Source organism: Neofelis nebulosa, chromosome 11, assembly GCF_028018385.1.
Source record: "Neofelis nebulosa isolate mNeoNeb1 chromosome 11, mNeoNeb1.pri, whole genome shotgun sequence".
Classification (NCBI taxonomy): Eukaryota; Metazoa; Chordata; class Mammalia; order Carnivora; family Felidae; genus Neofelis; species Neofelis nebulosa.
The window spans coordinates 78,987,333-78,999,724 of NC_080792.1; the positions used below are offsets into that span (position 1 = coordinate 78,987,333).

At 41.9% G+C, this 12,392-nt stretch overlaps 1 protein-coding gene and 1 pseudogene across 2 annotated transcripts in view; one reads left to right on the top strand and one right to left on the bottom strand.

Moving 5' to 3' along the window:
- RNF10 (ring finger protein 10) overlaps nucleotides 1-12,392 on the bottom strand; it is a 34,049-nt gene that overhangs the window by 895 nt on the left and 20,762 nt on the right. The window contains exons 7-16 of one of the 2 annotated variants that reach the window (XM_058691090.1): nucleotides 10,106-10,266; nucleotides 8,737-8,862; nucleotides 8,219-8,480; nucleotides 7,873-8,006; nucleotides 6,795-6,912; nucleotides 6,473-6,568; nucleotides 4,752-4,907; nucleotides 3,149-3,249; nucleotides 246-303; nucleotides 15-173 (exon numbers count right to left, since the gene is read on the bottom strand). In XM_058691090.1, the coding sequence (XP_058547073.1) occupies nucleotides 15-173; nucleotides 246-303; nucleotides 3,149-3,249; nucleotides 4,752-4,907; nucleotides 6,473-6,568; nucleotides 6,795-6,912; nucleotides 7,873-8,006; nucleotides 8,219-8,480; nucleotides 8,737-8,862; nucleotides 10,106-10,266 (1,371 nt within the window). Of the gene's footprint in view, nucleotides 1-14; nucleotides 174-245; nucleotides 304-3,148; nucleotides 3,250-4,751; nucleotides 4,908-6,466; nucleotides 6,569-6,794; nucleotides 6,913-7,872; nucleotides 8,007-8,218; nucleotides 8,481-8,736; nucleotides 8,863-10,105; nucleotides 10,267-12,392 lie in introns of both variants that reach the window. The other variant, XM_058691089.1, reaches the window with a different exon arrangement.
- Nucleotides 172-3,155, top strand: LOC131489218 (small ribosomal subunit protein uS14-like; annotated as a pseudogene).

Genomic DNA, 12,392 nt, shown 5'->3' on the forward strand with positions numbered 1-12,392 from the left:
TTCTTTGCCTTTACCAGAGAGGGGATCTGAAGTAGCTGGTGTGTCCAGTTTCATGAAGGCTGCTTCAATAGCTTGGCTGAAGGAATTTTGGAAACTGGGCACAGGAACACGGTCTGAGTTATCACTCTCCCCATCGCTGTCCACAGGAGCAGGAGGAACTAAGCTGTTTTCATCTATAAAATACCAGTGTTAATTTACTTTCTGAAAGGAGCCAAACTCCCCTTCCACCAGAGGGCCATTCTCACCTTTCTTTGGAGCAGTTTTGGGCCACACATCTGCTTTTGCTTTTCCAACTCTCAGCATCTGCCAAGGTGGGAAAGAAGGGAGAGAAGAATTTAAGCAACTGATCCAATTTCTTTCCCAGACTTGTCTTGACACTAACTGGCTAAGGGCACAAAGAACTATCACCTCTGGAAAAAAGGATTTTCCAAGTACTTCTCTCCTTAACATACTGTTTCAGTCATGTCCTCTATATCCTGACCAAGAGAACTAGCAGTAAACCCCCAAGGTGGGAAACCAAAGCCTGTGTTGTTCCTTAGGAAACAGATAAAGAACAGTGCATGGACTGACTAGACAAGAGGTTCTTACTCAGACTCTCAAGCTGGGAATCCTGACTGTGTCATTCCCTTCTTCTGGTAAGTTTTTCCTGCTCTTCTTGGGACCCCTAAAATATAAACCTCTTGGAATAAGCAAAACGAACCACCTGGTTATTGAACTCCGGTTACTTAAGGCCAAGAAAATCAATTTAACTTTATCCTAAAACTGCTCCAACAGCTGCCATTACCCTTCAGTCTCTGCTTTTCTAATAGCTCCTTAATTATTAACTTTTAGATCCAATCATAGACCAGATTCCTCCATGTACAATAAAATCAGAACCATCCCTCCTGCCCCTGAATGAGGAATTCTTTCATCTCAGGTGGCTAAGGCCAGCTTCTTAATTATTGAGGGCCACACGTGTCATGCAACTCAAAGCAGGCTGAATTTTATCCCTGGAAAACTACCAAGAGACAAGCCCCATGAGATTCAAATAAGAATGCGTCATCCTAAAGTAAGTGTCCCGAAGTGAGGTACAATATTATTCAAATGGAGTTGGGTTGGCAGAGGTTTATTTCACTGAATAACCTTTCTTCATCATGTACCACTTGGATGATCTTTTCCTTCGGTCCTTGGGAGTTAGGGGTCCAAAGAGTATGGAATCTGAATCATCTTACTCTTAAAAGGCCATTAAAACATCTATCACCTATGTGTTATTCTTGCCATAAACGTTTAAATGTTTAACCTGAATCCACTCATGAAAAAATAAACAGACAAATCCAAACTGCAGGACACTATATACAACAACTGGCCTGGATGCTTCAAAAATATCCATGCCACAGGAAGAAAACAGAGAGGCTAGAGAAACTGTTACAGATCACAGAAGACTAAAGAGACTTGACAAACACATGCAATGAGCAGTCTTTTTTTTCGACCGGACTGAAAACAATACAAGACCACTGAGACATGGAGAAATAAGAAATAAGTACTGTATTAGATACTCAATTAGCTGAATTTCTTTTATGTGATCATGACAAATGTGGTCATATAGAAGAATATCATTTGGGGGCACTTATCTCGTAAACAGTTGGTGGTAAACTCATTCAGGAGGTCTAATGTTTTCAATACAGTATAACAAAAACAGAAAGCACATATAGCAAAATGCTAACAACGGGTGAACCTAGGTGAAAGGTATGAGCGTTCGTTATGCTATTCAACACTTTTAAGTTTGAAGTTGTTCAACATATAAAGCTGAAAAAAGCAACAGCAATAAAACCTAGTTTAAAAAAACAACTTCAGGGGTCCATGGGTAGGCTCAAGTCAGTTAAGCGTCCAACTCCTGATTTCGGCTCAGGTCATAATCTCACAGTTTGTGAGATCAAGCCCTGCATCAGACTCAACACTGACAGCATGGAGCCTGCTTGGGATTTTCTCTCCCCTCTCTCTCTGCCCCTCCCCCTGCTTGATCACTCTCTCTCTATAAATAAACACTAAAAAACAAAAACAAATTTAAGCATTTGACATAATTCCTGGGAACCACTTGCTTATAACTTCTGAAACCTATCAGTTAATACTCAAGATTGCTCTCAATTATTTCTTCCTCCTTGACTTCAGGACTCGACTTACCAAAGTCCAATTCCTGCTTCTATCTCAGCACACACTGAGAAACGTGAGAAACCTCCACTATCACCCGCTCTAAAGAACTGTTAAGCTAATGATCCCAAACTAGCCCCAAAAGGTTAATACTAACTTCTAAAGGGGGTGTTCAGCAAGCTGTCCATCCATCCTCCTCAGTTATCTTAATGCAGGAATACTGTTTGTTATTTTAAAGCTTAATAAAATGATCTGACATCTCTGCCTCGCTGCATCCAAGAGAACAAGATGGGTCACCAGCTTTATGGGAGCCGGCTGAGGAAATCTGGCCAGGGTTTGCTGTGTCTGCCAAACCGGCATGGTCTGATTCAGAAATACAGCCTATGTGCCGCCAGTGTTTCCGTCGGTTTGCAAAGGATACAGGCTTCAGTAAATTGGATTAAGTGAACTTCCTTGAATGGGTCATCCAAGAAACCTACCTTAATGCCATCTTGTTTTACATAAAATAAAAACACTTAAAGAATAAAACAGAACACAAAAAGATCTGACATCAAGTTTCACTAGCCTAGTGTTCCTCTAACTCAGCTGCCCAAGGAAGACAGTTTGGCTAGTTATAGGACAACCAAGACCACCTTTCCCTTCCCAAAGCAAAGAGAAATGGTTTATTATGTGTAACAGGTACATACCACCTGAATCAGAAGTCCTAGAACCAGGGACCAGCTGAAATTGGTATCTCCCCAGCCCCTAAAACAACACTTAGTACCCAAGTATTTAATGATCTGTTAAAAAACTAAAGCTCTGATTCTCCCTCAGCTACTCTTGGCCTCTTTCTTTGGGAAGTCTACAATAACATCTGAAACTAAATCTAGAAGATTTCCTCTTAAAAAAAGCTTTCCATGATTATTACCATCAATACAACATTAGCCTGGAAGTCTCTCCTCCAACGCAAAGATTTCCAGAAAGTACAAGCAGCAGAGCTCACGTTAAATACCTGTGAACTGCTTCACAAGCAAAGATTTACCTGGGCAAAGGAAGGGAAAGGAGAGTCTTCTTCCAGACTCCCAACGCAGAATGAAGGACTGCCCTGACTGGCAGTCGGTGACAGAGGGGTCAGCAGAAAGTCTGAAAAGAAACCAGAGACCTGATTATATAAGTCGAGTTCCAAGAGAGAAGAGATGAACCCTGAATCAGGTCTAGATAATTACCAGCCCCACCACAAAAAGCAAACCTTGATCCAATTTCAATTCTGCCATGTTCTTATAAAGTCAAGAACATGGCCTATTATTCATACTAGTGATCTAGGGAAACAAAAGTTTAGTGATCACAGTAATACTAGAAAACATGGCAGAATCTATTTCCATGCCAAAAAAAAACCCCTTTCCACACCAGCTGACTCTCAAGGCCTAGGTACCGGTATGTCATGGACTGGTTTTATGTGAATGAAAATGTTCTAACAAAAAGATAAAATTTAATCAGGTCAGCCTTTATGTTCCAGCCAGATGGGTATGACCTGCACTATTCAGTTAGTATCCAAAACACACATCCAAATGGACAATATCCAACAGGAAGATGCAAGCTTTCCCCCGATACTCCCCAGGTAACAGTCTTCTCCATCCTTTCTGACCTAGAGTTGGGCATTTCCCACAGGTCTACCCACTGCCCTGATCACTGCTGGAAGGGAGAGGCCTCTATTCACTCTCCCAGTAGCAGGCCCTTCCACAGTCAGCCAGGGCTATTCAGTACTTTCAGTCCTAGGACTATCCAGCTGCTCTTGCTTCAATACATTAAAGCCCATTCCTTCAAAAAAGCTAGTATGTGAAAGCACATACACAACGAATTTTTTATCACAGATAATGTAGTTGATGTTCTGCCATATTCCTCTGTATTTCAGCTCTCTTCTTAGACTAAAAAGCATAATAGTTGTGCATACAGCCCTCAAGATGCAGGTTACAGTCACAGTCCCTGTCACTAAGCCCCTGCCTCAGCCTCAGGTTCCTAATCTGCAAAGTGACAGGCATATGATCATAGCAGTCACCAAGAGCTTTAAATATTCTGCTCTTGGACATTTTATTTAAAATGGCTGGCAGAGGGGCACCTGCGTGGCTCAGTGGGTTATGCATCCAACTTCGGCTCAGGTCATGATCTCACAGTTCATGAGTTTGAGCCCCACATCAGGCTCTCAGCTGTCAGCATGGAGCCTGCTTCAGATCCTCTATCCTCCTCAATCTCTCCCCTGCTTACGTGCTCTCTCCTTCTCCAAAATAATAATAATAATAATAATAATAATAAATTGATTAAATAAAACACTTAAAAAATCTTTAGAAATAAAACAGCTGGGTCACAGGGAAGAATCTAAGTTTAACTTTCCTGCCATATGAGCTGCCTTGAGGTTTTGAGGTTTTTAGAAAACAGCAGGGTATAAAGTAGTACAGCCAATCAGAAAGGTGAATCAAATGGCAAAAATCTGATGTACCCCAGAAATATATTAACTACCCAAAGTAAGGTTAATCACCTAAAAATCCCACCATACTGAGTAGGTTAGAGTTACAAATTCAGACACTAGGGCCTTGCTTAAGGTCTGTGGCTGGTGGGCAACTTCATCCTTTAAATCCCAACTCATTTACCTGCTTGGGAACCTGGACTTCTGCTAAGAGGAGACAGGGAGAGGGCACCATGGCCCTCGGTGCTGGTGGGACCCAAAGCAGAATCAGAGGTGCAGGTATAGGAATTGAAGGCAGGAAACTGCTGTAGATTCTCTAGGGGAATGTGGACTTCTGGATCTACAAAGAAAAAAGAAGAGTACAGTAGGGCCATTTAGAATATTCCTCAAATCTTTTCCAACAGTTGTGGATAGTCAATATGAATCCCCCAAGGCTCTAAGGTATGTAAACACGCTTTAAAACCCAAATTTATAGTAATTGTCACTTTATATTTTTGTTGATTTTTTGAAATGTTTACTTTGAGAAAGAGAACGTGCACACACACGCGTAAGCACGGGAGGGGCAGAGAGAAAGCCCGATGTGAGGCTTCAACTCACAAACTGTGAGATCATGACCTGAGCTAAAGTCTGACACTTAACCAAATGAGCCACCCAGGAGCCCCTATATATTTTTTTTTTTTAAATAAAACCCTTTTGGGGGGCACCTGGCTGGCTCAGTTGGTAGAGCATGCAACTCTTAATCTCAGGGTTAAGTTCAAGCCCCACATTGGGTGTAGAGATCACTTAAAAATAAAATCTTAGGCACGCCTGGGTGGCTCAGTCAGTTAAGCATCTGACTTCAGCTCAGGTCATGATCTCACGGTTCATGGGTTCGAGTCCCTCATCAAGCTCTGCACCGTCAGCCTGCTTCGGATTCTTTGTCTCCCTCTCTTTCTGCCCCTCCCCCACTCATGCACGTGTTCTCTCCATCCCTCTCTCTCTCAAAAAAAAACACTTAAAATCTTAAAAGGTAAGTAAAAATAAAAAAATCTTTGCTCTGTTCTTAACTGAAGCCAAATATTATACATGATGGTTAATTATATTATTCTATGTACTTGTCTTTGGGTGTTTCTATTATAAAGAAGGTAAAATTAAAAAAGCCCCTGTACCTGAAACATCAGTTTTTTTCAATTATTTAGGAAATGTGCCAAATACCTACACAGCATTGGGACCCCAGCTATACACTTATCCCAGTTGGAGAAGTAAAATTTATGTTTACCACCATAAACATGTAGTCAAAACAGTGAAGTCCTTTCCCTGGCTGAGGACTCGATTCTTTGTTTTCTGGAGGATAAGTAAGTACACTCTCATGTCACACTAATCTCCTGGATTCAATGAAGCTTATGTTGAAGAAGCAGATCAAAAGACTCTGTACTTACATGAAAGAGCTCTTAAATCTAACCTCCTGCATAGATTTCCTAGTTTGTCAAGGTTTCTACTATATCTTACTCTCTTGGCAGACTTGCGGTATACAGAGGTCTCCTTTAATAGAGTCAACGGTGGGATCAATGTTCCATTCAGAACACACAGGAGACAATTATCCCCTAAATTCAGCAGATCTCCAATTGCCTTCCCCAGAACAGGTTTTCTCGCCTACTATACCAAGGATGAATTTAATCTCATTCCTTATTAAAAGCTATGAACTTTGACCCCCATTAATTCACTTAATTCTCAAGTCTATGAACGAAGTACTCTCATGATTCACATTTAAGAGCTAAAAAAAAAAAAAAAAAAAAAACCAAGAAAAAACAAGTGGCAGAACTGAGATGTGAACCAAATAGTCTGGCTCCTGGGCCCAAGCACTGAGTATCTCCATGAGGATGCACAGCTGTACTAGTCTAATAGAGTTTCTGAACTTACACTTGCCCTGTTTCTTGTTCTCCTCCATCTCAATCCTGCGCTCCCGGCGGCGTTCCTCCCGAGCCTTCTTCTGGCGCTGACGCTTCCTCTTCTCAATGTCATCTGTGGGATGGTCAGACAGTGAGCAGGCAGACCAAGGACAGCCTGGCCATTAACTCCTCCCAGGTGACTAGTCACTAAGGCCACAAAAGGAGGCAGCTGGCCTGGATGAATGGAGTATGGTATGGAGACTCATGACAGAGCTCCTAAATTCCTCCCATACTGGGTTTCCAATCAGAAGAAACCCTGAGCTTCACTATAAAGAGAAGCAGAGTGGGTGCATTCTTACCTGAGAATATCTCCAGAGTTTCCTTAGAGACCACAGGAGGCTGCAGAGCCAGTTCACAGATGCTGAACTCACAGGTGAGCGGCAGGTGAGAGAGGTATCTATGACGCTGCCGAACATCCTACCGTGGAAAAGGGACCAAAACTCAACTAACACCAGGCCAAACTGTAAGGACAGAGGTTCCCATCCCAGACAGCTAACTCTTTGGGGCTCAAAGAGTAGTGCTCAAGGTATCATCATTTTGCAAAGCCAAACAGAAACCGTCAATTGACATTCAATAAGGTAAATGATCAACCAAAAGCAGTTTTTAGGTTTGTGCTGCACATAAATAAATCAAGCCTGGTAATAAATGATTTAAAGCTGATCAGCTGTTTCTGATTTTCTGGAGCCCACAACTGAGGAGAGAGAACAGGGGAAGATAAAGAGTATTTGTTGGCAAAAAACCTGAGATCCACTGACAATTAATAACTGGGAAGGTGGAAAAAGCAGATTTCCCTACTGAATAAAGCTTGGCCTGAAACAGTAAGAAAAAAAAAAAAGCCCATCAATTTAGTTTAATTTTCTTTTCCATTCTCTTTCTGCATGTTTGATGGAAAGTTTACAGCGTAACAAATTTGTGATCAATACAGGGATAACTCTCAAAGGGCAAAACCTCACATATATAAATTATCAGATAATAATTGATAGTATCTGTTAAGCCGAAAAGGTGTTTCAATCTTGTATAACCTAGTATAGAGCCTCCAATAACTCTTCGATTCCTTGGACATTTCTCCCAAGCCATAAGGAAAAAGAGAAAAACAAACTCATCTTGAATGAAAGTGGGAGACATCTATGTTCCCAAACCACAATAAATGAACCTAAAAACAGAGAGCAAGGGGTGACTAACAGAACCCCGACATGGTAAGAGAGCCCCATTTAACCTCTAAAATCTTTGCAGGCACAAAATCAGTGACAAAAATAGACTTAAATACAAAAGCTAAGCTCTTTGAAGAACTGTGAGCATGGGCTGCTCAGGCCCATATCAAAAAGATCAGGTTGATGACACTCCAGAACCGTGCCACAGGGACAGGCAGGACCTTACCTCAGACATGGAGTAGCCGGCGATCTCCACCACTACTGCCGAGATCTTCTCCGGGCTCTGCTCCAGGCTGCCGTACTCCCTCACAAGGCAGCGCACATTCACAGGGTGCAGGAACATGTGCTGCCCGTCCTCCGCTGAAGACAAGCGGCTCTCTCACACAACAGTCGTGGCCAGTCCTCAAGACAGGGCCCCCGTACAGCTAGGCCTGCCTCTCCCTCCCCGAGGCCAAAGGCAAAACAGACCCAAGCACCCACATCTAGCAGCAATACCTCCTCCTGCTAAGAGGCCAGGCCACCTTGCTGAAACATCTCCATGGCAACCCAGCCCTCCTCTCAGGAACCCTCACCTTGGTAAAAGTAGTAACAAGGAGAGCCACTCAGGTGTGTGAAGCCCGGCTTGGTGATGGGTTCCTGCTGGCTGGACTCAGTACAAATGGTCCCCTCTCCAAGACTGTCATCTGCTAACTCTGAGTCATCACAGGCTTCAGGCTCTGGTTCAGACACTGCTTCCTCTTCCTCTACCAGAGGGAGAGCAAGAGGACGAGGAGAACCCAGAGAACAAACTTCGGTGGTCTCTTCATCAAAAGCAGACAGATAGTCTAACACACCCTGTTGGGACAAATTCTATGTCAACAGAAAGTACATGTGGCAAAGGTAGACACATGAACCAAGTTCTCTGGAAGGTTTTCTTAGCTGTCACATTCATGGATTTAACATCCCTAGGTAAAGAACTAATAAGCACACGGGAAATACTCATAGTCCCCCCTCCTCTCCCATGGAGAGGCGATTTCACAACATCACCTACCAACTCAACAGCAGCCTTGAGGAACGGCAGCCATTTAGTCTGTAACGGGGTCACACTCACCTTCCTGGGTTGAAAAACGGACTCCTTCGCCAAGGGAGCCATCAGCACCAGTTGTTCCAGAGCAGGCACAACACTAAGGACCTCCCCTCTGCTTTCAGCCAATCCTGACAGAGCCTCTTCCCGAGTCTGAACCACCAGAGAGAAGACCAGAGAAAGCTAAGTTTCTAGAAACACACTTAGTTTGTAGGGCAAGGGCTTACAATGGCCTTTCTCAACAGGAGCAAAAGTTAAAAGGCAACAAGACCCAATAGGAAAAGTACTTAAAATCCTCAATCCTTCAAGGAAACAGGGAGCAAAAAGCACCTGACACCCAAACGGGATGGTATTCTACTTACAATCTGACAGTGACAATACTACACAAAAGTTTCCTGAACAAAAAATCCAAGAACACAGAACTAGTCCTCTAGTTTTTACAAGCTACTCTTAAAGAAAGAGCCCCAGTGCGGGAGGCAGGGGTTTGGCCAACTGCCATCTCAACCTGGACAGCTCTACTTCTATACAGCTCGTCTTCTCTGAAATGCACTTGAACGAATGCTCTGAATTTAATTAAAAACAAAATACACAGGACCTACTAAAGGAAGACTCAGAAGTCAGAAAGACAGGAATTCAAATACTAGCTTCACCTCATATTAGTTATTATGTCCTCAAGCAAATTACCTAACCCATGACTCCATTTCCTCATCCGTGAAAGGGGATAGTTCACACCGGGATATGCAGCTCATGTGACATAAATGTTAAGTACAGTACCTTAACACAGGACCTGTCACATGCCAATTATTCAAGATACAAGGGCTTTCACTGTTCTAACACAGATCAGTGATTCTCAAAATATGGTCTGAGGATGAACATTAGAATCAGTCTGGAACTCATTATAACACAAATTATTAAGCCTACGGAGCCCATATTTGACTGAATTCACATCTCAGGGTGGAGGCCAATGCCCTGATTCTGATGCCTGGTAAGGATACACAGCACAGGAAATTCTCTATTTGGGTAATTTTTCCTGCTTCAAAATCCTCAGCAGGTATTACTAGGGCCTGCTGGATAGGTCATAACACTCTCTTCAAAATGCGCCTCAAATAAAACATCTCTAAAAATAAATCCAAGTGTTTCCTTAGGAAAAAAACCTACTTTGCTTAACTAAGAACATAGCTAACCTAAGACTAAGAGACTCCAGTGACTCAACTAGTTATAAGACAATTTTAATTTGTCCCTTTCAGCTCCAGAGTGCTTTAAAAACCACTAGGTCAACCATTCCCTCGCATCACCAACGGCCAGAGCAAACTGGCTATTTTAGCCATTAACTATGCGTTATCTTAAATTCAGGACCAAGATAACTTATCCCCACCATCCTGTCCTGTCATCCTACCTTGAGCTCCTGGATAGCTGCCTCAATAAAGCAGGACTCGGGAGTGTGCTTCTCCTCTGCCAGCTGCTGCTCCAAAGCTATTTTCTCTTCCTGAACTACCCGGTGCAGCACCTGCTCCTTAGAGGCCAGCAGCAACTTGGAGTACTGGCTGTGCTGTTCATCTACAAGAAAGCCAGCAAGATCACAAAAATGCAAGTCAGAGCTTTGCAACCTTGTGGCTACACAGGAATTTACACAGCTTTTATCCCCCAAAGTGAAGATGGAGTAATCAGGCTAATTTTCTAAAAATAATTTAGCAATGACCTTAAATAAAAGGTTTATAACTCTGACCCCATAACACAAGGAATCCAAGAAAACCAAAGACGCACTAAAAATGTTTTAGCCAAACTACTGATTACCCTATCGTCTGTAATACCAAAAAATGCTACATCAACCAGTTAAGTCCAATAATAAAGAAACGGTTAATGACATGATGGCATATTCATTAAAGAGAATTTTGCAGACATTAAAAATGGCTTTCTGGGGCACGTGGCTGACTCAGTTGGAAGAGCATGTGACTCTTAATCTCGGGGTTGTGAGTTCGAGCCCCATGATGGGTGTAGAGATATTTGAAATAAAACAAAACAAAAAACAAAACAAAACAGGGGTGCCTGGCTGGCTCAGTCTGTTAGGCATCTGACTTCAGCTCAGGTCATGATCTCGTGGTTCGTGGGTTTAAGCCCCACATCAGGCTCTGTTCTGACACCTCTGAGCCTGAAGCCTGCTTTGGATTCTGTGTCTCCCTCTCTCTGTCCCTCCCCAACTCACACTCTGTCTCTCTCAAAAATGAATATTAAAAAGAAAAAAAAAGTTTATTTAATGGGGCACCTGGGTGGCTCAGTTGGTTAAGCGTCCGACTTTGGCTCAGATCACGATCTCACAATTCTTGGGTTCGAGCCCCACGTCGGGCTCTGTGCTGACAGCTCAGAGCCTGGAGCCTGCTTCAGATTCTGTGTTTCCCTCTCTCTCTGCCCCTCCCCAACTTGTGCTCTCTCTCAAAAATAAATAAACTAAAAAAAACTTTTTAATAAAAAAAATTTAAAGATAAAAAAATAAGCTTTAAAAATTTTTAAATAAAAATGGTTTTGTGAGAGGACATTTAGTGACATGTAGAAATACCTACATTACATGAATATAAAGCAGACACCAAAAACTAGAAAATTTAATCCCAATCTTGCAAAAATATACATGAATAGAAAAATAATCTACAACTTTGGGATATCTCTGAGTAAAAGGACCATGGATGATTTGTTTCCTTTACTTCCCTCCCCCATATTTTCTGTACTTTTTAAAAACTTTAGGACAATGTTAACTTTTGGGAAACTCTTGAAATGCCCTGTTTTCCCACCCTCCGATCCTAGTATCTGCCCAGAGATAACCATTTACAAATTGTGATACGTATTTGCCAAATCTTTTTCTATACATTTATAAATCCATAATCACTTAAGAAAACAAAGGTTTTTCCATAAATTATAAACTTTAAGTTGTTCTGTGTTTTTCATCCAACCTGTATTAAATTCTTTCAAAACATTAATACAGAGGGGTGCCTGGGTGGCTCAGTTGGTTGAGTGTCTGATTTCGGCTCAGGTCATGATCTCACGGTTCCTTGGGTTCAAGCCCCGTGTCAGCCCCTGTGCTGACATGTCAGAGCCTGGAGCCTGCTTCGGATTCTGTGTTTCCCTCTCTCTCTCTCTGCCCCTCCCCCATTCATGCTCTTTCAAAAATAAATAAATGTTAAAAAAAAATTTTTTTTGTATGTTAATACAGAGATCCTATTTTTACCTTCTGTATTGTGTTCCACAGCATAACAAACACTGAGTGAGTTCCTTATGGAACGTTTATTTAGCTTATTGACAGCTTCTATTACATTGTAACAAAAATTCCTTATACTATTCCTTGGTGCATATAATTTCTTTATATTAAGTACAAAAGCTGGACCAAAGGTTGTGCATATTTTAAATACTACCAAATTACGCCCCCCCCAAAAGCTGTATTGACTTACATTGCCACCCTGTATACAGTACTCATTTTCCTACACCTGCCAAAAACCTGGTGCTTCTAATGTCTTTTTTTTTCTTCTTTTTTTTTTGCGTCAATCTGATAGGGATTTTGATTTGCATAACTCTTAGCAAAGTTAAACCTAATTCTTGGGAAGTTATTCTAGTACCCTTTTCTGGGAAATACTTTCATATGCTTAGCCCATTCTTCTACTGGACTGTTAATCTAACTTATAGAACACCTGTATATT